Source organism: Squalius cephalus (assembly GCF_949319135.1).
Source record: "Squalius cephalus genome assembly, chromosome: 3".
NCBI lineage: Eukaryota > Metazoa > Chordata > Actinopteri > Cypriniformes > Leuciscidae > Squalius > Squalius cephalus.
Window position 1 is genome coordinate 57,144,869 of NC_137124.1, and position 12,751 is coordinate 57,157,619.

The 12,751-nt window shown below is 38.3% G+C and overlaps 1 protein-coding gene across 1 annotated transcript in view; it reads right to left on the reverse strand.

Moving 5' to 3' along the window:
- Positions 1–1,903: 1,903 nt before the first annotated feature.
- Positions 1,904–12,751, reverse strand: part of trip4 (thyroid hormone receptor interactor 4) — a 93,320-nt gene continuing 82,472 nt past the window's right edge. Inside the window, exon 13 of the mRNA XM_079864934.1 lies at positions 1,904–3,402. Within this exon, the coding sequence (XP_079721060.1) occupies positions 3,344–3,402 (59 nt within the window). The 3' untranslated portion in view covers positions 1,904–3,343. The remainder of the gene's footprint in view (positions 3,403–12,751) is intronic.

Consider the following 12,751-nt stretch of genomic DNA (forward strand, 5'->3'; position numbering starts at 1 on the left):
CTGTAAATGTGAAATATAAAATAAGTATAATTTGCATTTCTGTAATACAAAATATAACCAATTGATTTCAAATAATTGTATTATTTTAAGTAGAAGAAACACATTTTTAAAACTCATGGTCAATCGCATCTTTTTCCGCATTACAGGAATTTGGTATTAAATTGACTTCAGTGAACACTGGAAAGCTCCCCCCCAAACTATGCTAGATAACAAAGCGGCATCATCAGGAACTTCTCACGCGATTTCTGGTTCCTGGGTGGCAGCGTCGTGTCTGTAGCCACAGGTACACTCATTTGCACGTTCTTTCATCCGGGGTTAACAGAGTGAGGCCTGTCAAACAGTGGCGAGAGAAGGAAACGCCTGCGAGGAAAGTGCTGACGGAGAACAGGAAGACCTGCTGCTGACATTCCTTCTACAACCTAAGCCTCTTTTAAAATGCCCCCTCATTCAAATGCAAAAACATAAGCTTTTCATAAGATAATTAGCTCCTTCACACTCGAGTCGTGCTTTTAATAGCTCATACTGTGTGTTTAAACAAACGCAGGAAACTTGTTTGAATGCTCCATAATAATGTTGTTTTATTGAGAAACATTTTGATTTATAAATCCCACGCATCGAATCCCACCCAAGATCAAATCTCTGTGAAAAAAATGAATTTAGGAAGGTCTTCCGCACTTCCCGAGAAAACCTCTTTTGTACTTGGGCACAAAGGAGCGTCCCAGCACCCATAGCTGGAGGAGATGTGCGTTTGATTAGCGGCTCTCTGGCTTGAGGCGACGCAGGGTTTCCAAAAGGTTCAATCTGACACTCAAACGCTATTAGTATTTTGGACAATTAGTCGCACATTACTATATGACAGAAAAAAAAAAAAGAAGCAAAGTGACTGACATGCTGTAAAAGGGTGGATCATTATGAACACTTTCACGGTCACATTTCAGCTTGAATAAATATCGACTAACTTCTTTGCTCCCCAGTCACTGTGGCTATAGTGGTTTTCCAAAGTTACTACTCAATTCCTGACATCGATACCATGGGGAAAAACTGCCATATAGATATTTTACGGTGCCCTTGATACAGAGTAATTACTTAATTAGGTACTTAGTAATAGACGTTGTAATAACATGTAACAAAATGTACTTAACATGTAACTAAGTTATGGAACAGCCTGTACTTACAGATTGTAATTACACACATGTAATAGGCAGCTACTGTTACACATGTGTAACAAGCCGAGTTGGAAAAGGTTTATAGATACACATGAAGTACACTTAAGTACATTCTTGATACACTTTATTTTACGTAGCTTATACCTGTGTAATATTATGTAATTACAATGTAATTTGGAAACTACTGCATGCATTTAAGCTGTGAACTAGTGAGTTAAATCAAACTAAGGCAGAGAAAGATAAGGTATGTATACACAAAGTACACTTAAGTACATTCTTGATACACTTTATTTTACATAGCTTATACCTGTGTAATATTAAGTAATTACAATGTAAATAGGAAACTACTGCATGCATTTAAGCTGTGAACTAGTGAGTTAAATCAAACTAAGGCAGAGATGAATAAGGTATGTATACACAAAGTACACTTAAGTACATTCTTGATACACTTTATTTTACGTAGCTTATACCTGTGTAATTACAATGTAAATAGGAAACTACTGCATGCATTTAAGCTGTGAACTAGTAAGTTAAATCAAACTAAGGCAGAGATGGATAAGGTATACACAATGTACACTTAAGTACATTCTTGATACACTATATTTTATGTAGCTTATACCTGTGTAATATTTTGTAATTGCAATGTAATTAGGAAGCTAATGCATGTATTTAAGCTGTGAACTAGTGGGTTAATTCAGATGGATAACATTTGTAGATACACAGGAAGTGCACTTAAGTACAATCTTGATACACTTTATTTTATGTTACATACAAGTAATGCTACAGAACATACACATTTACCATGTGTAACTGCAGACCTTAATAGCCTAACATATTTAAGTACTTGTTGTTACATTGTGTTATACTAAGTACTTTCTTACATAATTACAGTGTACCAAGTCGTAACACGTATGTAACAGACTCGGCTTGTTACACATGTGTAACAGTAGCTGCCTATTATGTGCGTAATTACAATCTGTAAGTATAGGCTGTTCCATAACTTAGTTACATGTTAAGTACATTTTGTTACATGTTATTACAACATCTATTACTAAGTAATTAATTAAGTAATTATTCTGTATCAAGGGCACCGTAAAATAAAGTGTTACCAGATATTTTTTAATATTATATCATAATTTGGCAGCAGGTATTTTAGGCTGCTGTCACTTTAAGACGTGACTCACAGATCAATTATACTGCTACAGAGTTTTCTTAAATGTATCATATATTTATTTAAACATTATCTTTTATGACAATTAAGCGCATTTCCTCCTTTGCCAATTGTTAGTAGTGTGCTGTAAATATAAAATATAAAATAAGTACAATTTGCATTTTTGTAATACAAAATATAACCAATTTATTTCAAATAATTGTATTATTTTAAGTAGAAGAAACTCATGGTCAATCACATCTTTTTTCGCATGACAGGAATTTGGTATGAAATTGACTTTTTTTTAAAAAATTATTATTAATTTGAGAGAATTACTAGAAATGATTCACACATGATATTCCAAAAAAAGTGAAGCAATCCCAGAACAGACTCTCTATTCACCAGACCGCAGATGCTAGCTAACCACTTATCATGCTGATGTATTTCCCCATGTTGAACGTCCCGTTTTGCACAAGAAGAGGGAAATATATGCTCCATGGCCACTTTAATGCAGTTCCCATCATGCAATCTCCTGTTAATGGAGCCAGTCATTTGCTCTTTCTGCTGCAGAGATGCCTGTGTCACAAAGAGGCCACTCAATCACTCTGAGAGCAGCAGGCCCAAAAACCTGAGAGGCTTTGTGGCCCAAATAACAAGAGCAGCTCCAATACGAGCTCTCCAGCACAATTGCCTCTTTAGTAAGCAGAAAATTCCTTGCTCAGCCAAGCGGTTCTGGTTCAGACCGTCGGCTTTATGAGCTGGAAATCCAATTGAGATTAAAAGGGAGCTGGTTAATTATATGGCAAAAAAAGACTGGATTATAACAAATATATTATTAGTATTAAAGACCAGATACACAAGTAGTCTTCAGCCTTTTATTGCAGAGAAAGCAATTAGGGAATGATTCTGGTTTGGTTATCTATTGACGGTCACCATATGCATCCATGTGACACGGTGATTCCCACTGTCTGACACGGCCGACGACTCTCTGTTCCTCGTCTCTTGACCACCACGGCTTTGTTTCGGGTCACGCCGGCTGCATTAAACACTTCTTGGCACTTTGATGGCTCTGGCTCTCCAGTTTCCCTGTGTGAGAGAATGGGGAGGGGTGAGGTTAATGGTGATTCAAGTCCCGGTGACCTTTTCAAAGCTCCCTGTCAAACAACCAAAAGCTGCCCTGCTGAGCCGAGGGCTGGGATCAGGAAGAGGGAATTTATGAATCCGTTTACACACACATTCACACTTACAACACCTTTTTCACACTTTCTCATCGCACACATAGGGATTGCAGTGCTGTAAAAGTCACACTGATACATCATTACTCAGGGACAGGTTTAAATCTAGATGTTGCATTCACAGAATAGCTCATTTGTTTAGTGTAAATCGGGAAAACAATTCTGAGAATACGGATTCACAACCAACTAGCATTCAGAGAGATTAAATGTTCTTCCTAGAATGATGTACAACTTTCCATTGCATGTGATTTGTTATTAAAAAGACACAGAATAAAAGATGTCAATAGATTAAAGTATTGCATTGATGACTAATCTAATGTATTTTTATTATTTAGCTCTTAGAATGATTAATAACTTTAAATTGGCTAAAAATCTCTATGAAGTCTAAATGTATTCTTTTTCTTTCCAAATGCCTTTCTTAAATAAAAGTGTTGAAGATGAAGTGATCTTCTGGTATCTTCTTCATAACAGTGTTTCACTCTTAGGTGGTATTGCATATTTGTTGAGCTTCTGTAAATACATTTGACCATAAAGACTGCAAATGACTACTTTTGTTAAAAGTCCAACTTGGATTGGGTTTTGTCATTAGGAAGGCCATCCTTGCTTTGTAGAGGAAAACAGAATGAAGCGATTTTGTCAAATTAAAGGAGAACTCCGGTCAATTTTAACATTGAGCTCATTTTTTTGTAAATTTGGAGTGCTGTCAATACAGAGAACAACGACAAAAATCGGTGTTGCCTACACCGTGTTATCCTCTTTTTAAAATTTGAGTGATTCCTTCAGAGTGAACACGGGTGAATCTGACTGCAGTAGATGTGCAAGATATGAATAAAAATGATGTTAATTTAGCCAGCGCTCATACCTGTATTTTCTTCCTGTTTTCGGTTGAAGTCCACAGTAGTCGATTGTCGAGTTCACGCGCGTGATCGTACGTACTAAACCTATGCGCGTGAACTCGACAATCGACTACTGTGGACTTTGACCGAAAACAGGATGTAAATACAGGTATGTGCGCTGGCTAAATTAACATCACTTTTATTCATATCTTGCACATCTACTGCAGTCAGATTGACCCGCGTTCACTCTGAAGGAATCACTCACATGACCTATGCACTTGTAATGACACATCAAGGATATTAAGAGGTTAAAAGCAGGTTTAAAACTTGCCCCATTGAAGTCAAAAGGGTGCACATTTTAAAAAGAGGATAACACGGTGTAGGCAACACCGATTTTTGTCGTTGTTCTCTGTACTGACAGCACTCCAAATTTACAAAAAAATGAGCTCAATGTTAAAATTGACCGGAGTTCTCCTTTAAGTCGAAGTGTTCCCTGCATCTAAAAAACAAATAATATTAAACATTTAATTGTTCTCAATTTTACAGAATAACAGTAGTTTTTTAACATATCAAGTATTCCAGTGTCAGAATTAATCTTCAAGAACTGCAAATGCCCAAGGAATCTCATTTTCAGGCTAATATTTTAGGCTAGTGTCAGTTGTTCTGTCAGATTCTTCAGAGGTGAGATTCTGTGATTCCTAATGCTGCATTACTGTAGTTAAGAGCCGCCAGTACGAGGCTCTCAGCAGTCTTCAGTTCTGAAACTGGAGCCACTCGATCGATGGCAAATGAGATGATGCTGATCTGGCTGGCATCAGCATCTCTATTCTGTGGGAAAGCAAAGACTCTCAATTCCACCCCTTGATCTTCGCTGGCCGCTTTTTCAGATCAGTTGGCAGCATTCGGCACAAGATGTACAGCGCTAGCATCTGTCAACCTGCAACGCCTGCAAAGTCTGGCTCTCTTCAAACAGCTCATGCTGATGAAATCTGTTACCTGACCAAAATTTGAGTCACGGAACACGACATACGCTAAAGCCAGCTTATCAGATGCTGTCTTTTTGTTTGTCTCGCCCTATTAAACCTGCGGCTCCGGGAAGGCAAAAACCTGTAAACAATTGTTCAGAGCATGCATCTGAATGCTATTTCAAAGCACACTGTCACAAAGCTGAAGAGAATTTCACGCTACCAGTACATGAATGAACAGATCAGTTAGGTCAACAGAGAAAGAGATTTTTTTTCTTTGATATAAAATACTTTTTCAAAACAAACTGAGCAATGGATGCACATCTGAAATCAGCTAAGACTATTCCAGAATCAATTTTAAATCAAAACCTTAATTTAAGAGAGATCTAAACATAACATACCCTACATAACTACAAAGAAACATCAAAGCACAAACACAATCTAATGGAGATGCATTTCTCCAGCCAATGGTTGCGTAGAGCTGCTGAGTCCCAGTTTTCTGCATTGGCTGGTGAGGCAACTTCTGAGAGCTCAGACATTGATCTGGCAAGATAATTTCTCATTGATTGTTTAGGGGCTGTTGTGAAGCAGTTTATTACCCATACTGCAGCAAGGGAGCCAGCCCAACAATAGATGCAGAGCATTGCTGGAACTCCATCATCTAGCACATCTGGCTTTTCTCCAACTACCTACGCTCAGATCAAGTACTGAACTCCAGAACTTATGTAATCTTCCCATCTAACAGGACTGCATAGAGTCTAAAACAAAACAAAACAAAACACGTAGAACTACCCTGGGCTCATTCGAAGAACTGTAACTGTTTGTTGGAAACTTAAGGGTAGATTTTATTTTATTTTTTTATTTTTTTTTTAAGTAAAATGTAACAGGGAACTTTACTGGAACTTAAAACAATAGACCTAAAAATAAAAATAATATTCTCAGCCCGAGTCATTTAGTAGAATATCCAATCTGATTGTTCTTTTCCATTTAACAGAAACTTAAAAAAGGACAAAACAATGCCATAAAAGTCTGTACAACTTATATTGTGCACTATATTCTAATTTCTATTTAAAGTCATAATAGTTTTGTGTGAGAAACTTGTTATTCACTGATAATCAAATATACTGTAAGTTAGGTATGGAGTGCCACAAGGATCCGTCACTGGCCCTTTGTTATTCTCCTTGTACACACTCCCTTTAGATGATATTATGAGAAAACATGGCATTAGCTTTTACTTTGATGCTGATAAAACTAACTTAAAAACTAAACGTTTTATAACTTCTCCAGCCACATGAAATATCAGTTAGCTGAGTGCATTAATAAATGTAATTCCTAGACGACCGATAATTACTTTCTAGTAGACAGGATTTTCATTTTCTGGTAGACTATCTCTTTAATCTCATTAAAGTCTTTAGTCACATTTATAATGTTTCACATTTCTCCATAGAAGACTACAAATGCCAGAAATCCAATAGTATTCTAAGGGCCCTATTTTAACGATCTGAAACGCAAGTGTCAACGCGCAAAGCGCAAGTAACTTTGTGGGCGGGTCTCGACGCTGTTGCTATTTTCCCGGCGGGATAAATGACTCTTGCGCCAGGCGCAAATCTAAAATGGGTTGGTCTGAAGAGCTTCATTATTCATAGGTGTGGTTTGGGCGTAACGTGAAATAAACCAATCAGAGCGTCATCTCACATTCCCTTTAAGAGCAGGCGCGCTTGTTCTAAAGCGGATTCCTATTATAACGGCGGGTTTGCCAGACGCACGCGAGGAGCAGTTCACAGCCGAGGAGAGCAACGCTCTCGTCAGGGACGTTGGGGATGGAGAAACCCTCCCAAATTAACTTCGGTTAAAAAGGCGTATGATAATTTGGGTAAATGTGTAAGCTAGATGTATGCTTTTATAATAAATTATCTATCTATCTATCTATCTATCTATCTATCTATCGTAATAATGTATGATTTGCAAAAATGAAAACTGCTGCTTCTGTGTAGATGAGAGAATCAAAGTGTATGCGCGTTGTGCACACGCTACATTGATTATGGCCAAGCATGCGCCCTTAAAATAGCATATGAATAACATGCGCAACGCGCCACTGACTTTAAACCATTTTTTCCTGGTTAGTGGCGCAACTGTTTTCTAAACCTGCAAAATAGCATGAAGGAACGTTTGCGCTGGAACACGCCTCCTTTTTTGCGCTGAACCGCCCAGGGAGCGCAAGTTCATTCCCTAGTTTAGCGACGTGCTTCTGTGGAGGGAAAAACGCGCTTTGCGCGGGTGCAAAATAGGAATGATACATGTGTCGGTGTACAAAGTCAATTGCGCTGGGTGCAAGATAGGGCCCTAAATGTTCAGGTGGATTTCATTGTTAGAGTATTTCCGGGGCGCAACGCTGCTCATGCGACTCGTGACACAGGCTCTGTGTTTGATGTTTGTTTTGATTGTTTTATATCAAGTGTTTTGTAGTTTTCATTTATTTATTATTTATATACGAGATGGTTAACTTCTGGGCAATTCTGGGCCTTCTGGTGTTCATTTCTCAACCAATATTGGCTCTGTGGACAACGCCGCCAACGCAGACTGGAGCATGTATATCAACCGTGACAAGTCTGGTTTATTCACGTGGACTATTGCTGGATTTGCGCCCGCTTGCTGTTCTGCCGACAACGGATTCAAAACTTTTTAAAAACGTCCCAAAATGTCTTTTGGTTGGCATCAGTTGGAAAAAGTCTAAAGTGAAACAAAGGAAAAGGGGTTCGAGAGGAGGAATACTCAAAAGGCTACGGAAAAGAGGTAGTAGACTGCCCATACCTGATATCACCTTGTCAAATGTTAGATATAATGTCAAATGTTAGGGAAATAAAATTGATGAGCTGTCTACGTTGATCAAATATGATGGGGATTATCGTCGCACAAGCCTTTTCTGTTTTACTGAGACATGGCTCTCCCAGGAAACAGCGGATTTTCACCTTGATGCATTTACTTTGACTTGATACCAGAAGCAACACAATATCCAGTGCCTTGATAATGTCTGCTTTGCTACCGAACTGAATCAATTTTATGCTCGTTTTAATAATAGCTATTCAGATGAGCACTGGACTCCTACAGAGCATCCTGACCTTTACCCCATACTAATTGAGGAACAGATTGTGGAAAAGGTTTTAATGCAAGTCAAACCCCAAAAGACATCGGGGCCGGATGGAATAAAGGGCAAGGTATTGAGGGAACGTGCATCTCAGCTGAAGGGTGTGTTGAGACAACTTTTTTCAGCTGTCTCTTGACTTTAATGTTGTACCACAAGCCTGGAAGGAAAGTACCATCATCCCATTACCAAAAAAGGCTCATGCTAAGGTGCTTGAGGACTATAGACCAGTGGCTTTAACATCTGTGCTCTGTAAGTGTATGGAGAGAGTGGTTTGTCAGCAACTCTCCCAGGCAATGACTTGACCCTTTGCAATTTGCTTATAGAACTGGGCAGGTAATTGAAGATACCACCCTCACTATGCTGGACAGGGCTGTAAAGCATTTGGACTTCATTTCGCAAATTCATGCGTTAGGATTTTAATTATGGACTATTCTTCTGCCTTTAATACTGTGAATATAAACACACTTCTGAGGCGTCTGGAGGAGCTACAGGTGCATCAGTCCTTGATTTGATGGATTGATAGTTTTTTACAGAACCGCCCACAACATGTGCTGGTAAATGGCAAAAAGTCAGAGAATGTGGTTTTAAAATCTGGTCTCCCACAGGGATGTGTTTTACACCCAATTCTTTTCTCTATTTATACAAATGAGATAACCTGTAATAATGATAAAGCCTTATCAACGTCTAGGCTTACTGACGAGTTTTAATATTGAAAAGGACATTCTGATAGTTCTGTATAAATCACTCCCTGAATCTGTGCTCACTTTCAACATTGAATCCTGGTACAATTCTCTTTCTGTTAAATGCAAAAACAGACTTTTAAGGATTACAAACATGGCTGGTAAAATTATTGGTGAGAAACAAGTAACTCTGTCTGATCTTTACACTGTGGCAGTAAAAAGGAAAGCCTCCGTTGTTGTGACAGATTCTTCCCATCCCCTATATAGTTCATTTCACGGACTTCCGTCTGGTAGACGATATAAAGTACCTTTGGTGAAAAAGGCCAAGCATAAGACGACTTTTATTCCAACTGCCATTGATATTTTAAATAGGAAATGGGGGTGTATCTTAAATTGTTGTTGTGTGGTTGTCTCTTGTATTGATAATTTTCTACCCCTGTGGGGATAGACAATAAAGTTTTTTTGAAATTAATTGAATTTGAGATCACCAAAGGAACCCTACAGTAGAAAGTATTCCCTTGTTTTTGTCGTGTTCAATCATATCGGTTCCTGAAAAGGCTGTTTGTCTTGTAGCCATGGGCAGTGAAGGGTGGGAGGAGGGACATCAACACATGCACTCAGTAAGGGTAATAAACACAGACAGCTGGGAGCGTTGTGATCTAGCTCTAGAGGTATTGTCCATGTTAATGAGTTAAGATGAGCTTGGATATATGACTAGAAATAATAATGTAATAAAGATAGACAGTCTTTGCTTTGATGTTTCATATATGATAGTGAGTCAAGTCAAAGCCTATAAAACAAATCACTGTTCACTGCAGGATCTGACTAACTCTGAGGGTCTCAATCAAGGATAACGCACCAGAAGTGCCAAGGGAGAATCACATCACAGTCTGGGGAGATCCAGCTCGTTTTTCCAATCTAACTCTAAGTACCTTAATGATTAGAGCATGTCATGAATGCTCACAGACACTTACAGCTCCCTCACTGCAGTGAATTCAATGCACACAAGTCTCCAGAAGGAAGAGACTCTCAGCTGGTTTAATCGTATGGAATTTACTCAACTACTTATCTTGCTGCAGAATTGGAGTAAAATGAAAATTTTGAATAGGTCCTCATGGAATCTGTGCACTTATTTCATCTAGCATGTTAAAAGAGAGCTGAGAGTGCAACACTTTTATTATCAGAAAAAAGGTATAAACACATTACCCAAATTATCTAAACAAACAAGCAAGAGGCGAGGAAAAAGCAGCACTTTATGAATGAAGGCAGCCAGAATTCTGTGGAAATCTAAACAGCTTTCTGCTGAATATACTTAAAAAAAATAAATAAAAATTTAAAAAGTTTTCCTTTCGATATCAAAATAAACAAAAAAATAACAGCGGTGAGAAAACAGCAGGTCAGAAAGCATCTGATAATAGCGATGTGGATATGTTTGCACAAGATCTGCATTTTGGCACTCCAATAAAGTCACTTCACAGGTATTTATATAGCACGCTATACAATAGATTGTTTAAAAGCAAGCAGCTTTACAGTATTAAACATGATTAAAAAAAAATCATTCAATCTCTATCAATTAGAGTTACAACTTCAGTTTCTACTATAAAACGTCTCTCCAGTTTGTTCCTGTTTTACTTGCATCTGACCTTGACGGACTGAACAGAAGAAATAACCTGAAGATGTTCACAAAGAAGGTAGAGCCACAGAACCACACCCAACTATTTCGTAATTGCTACCGACCAATGGAAGTTTGAAGGTGTTTACCAGCCGGAGCAAACTTTTCTGATAAGATCACTTTGGCAAGCTGTTTCCAACTCCAGAAATGAACTTATTTTGGCCAAATTTTGTTCGAAATTATGTCACGCAAGTTTGTTCTTCAAAGTATACTGGAGCCTTAAGGCCCCACAATTGCCCCCTTAAATAGACTGTTCATGAATGGGTCATTGAATCAATTGACTACAAAACAAGAGATTCATTGTTTATAATCATTTTAGTCTATTGGCAGCCTTCAGCTACATTTAAAAACATAATATTGCATACAGAAGCATGTTGTTTTGCACATTATTCTCTCTCGATATTAGTCAATTTAACTATAATGAACAGGTTAGCTTACATATCTTTCCTTTTTGAAGTAGAGAAAGTTCAAGGTTGTGTTGGTCGTGTCTGATATCCTGGCATTGCAAATTGTGCATACAGCAAATCTCTTTTAATGAATATGGTCCATTTTGAAGTGTTTATATCCAAAAGCAATGATCTTGGTAGATTGTCTTCTACCTTCTCTATTTGGTGCCCTGCGATTTTTTTCTGACTCTGTTGTGTCGGTGGTTCTGTGGCTTGCATTTGTTAGTAGATGTTGCATCATTTAAAAAACATAAATTTAATTACAGTTGTTAAAAGGTAATTGTCAAGTCATGCAGTTCAAGCCCAAGTCGAGTCTCGAGTCATTGGTTCTCAAGTCTAATAATTTTCTTCATTTAGTCAAGCATGTCACAACTCCTTGAATTTGCAACTCAAATCAGACTCGAGACAAGTCATGTAGCTCGAGTACCCCAACCTCTGCTAATGGAGGCCTGGGTAAGAGGCTTGTAGCCAAGAGTTGAACATGTTCCATAAAAAACCAATGCATTTTCCCACTTTAGATGCAAACCCACACACAGACCAGGACAGGTATGCTGAGAAATCGCAGTGCTTGGACCGTTAAAACAGGGACACACTGTGTTTACAGCCCTTTCCCTAATATGCTGTGACATTAATCAATTCCACCTGCCTCACAGAGTTTGGAGTTTGCCGAAACAGCCAGCCGAGGATGGGAATTTTTCAGACACATGAAGAGAAAGACAAAGAAAAAAAGACTGATGAAAAGAAAGACACAACTCAGTCCTACTAGCTGCCAGGGAGCTCCAGACCAAGAGAAAAATCTTCCAGCCACCAGGGTCGCCCATACTAATGGGCCAACCAGAGAAAACAGATTAATCCTGCAGCCATTAATAATTCCTGCAACTGTTCCCTCCAAGGCAATTAATCACCTCCCCTCTCTGTCAGCACAAGAGCCTGGGGCTAAGCACAGATCCAGGGCTTCTGCTGGAGCCACGACTGAACTCATTCTAAATCACAACCATGCTCACTCCGCTCCTTAGAGCAATGTAGAGATCATTAGAAGAATCTACCCAGATAATATACAAAACATCCATCCTTATTATTAATATACATGATATTAAGAAACATATTTGTGTTTTTTGGATGGTATAGGTATGGTATTATGACAGCATGTCCACACTATATATGATATTACCATGGTACCACATGGTAACACAATACCATATTTAAAAAAACATATTACCATGTCCATAAATCTCATACAATTACTGCAACACCAAGTCAAAAGAAATCGTACATGTCCATAAGACCATGGTACCATGTTAACCATCACATTACGTTTTACTCCGTGTCATGCTAACCGATTAAATAATTAAGCACAAGTAGTGTTTCAGCCTTATTTTATGTTGACATCACAGAAAAACATGCAAGTGAAGTATGGAGTTCAACAAGGTTCTGTCTTAGGCCCTATGTTGTTCTT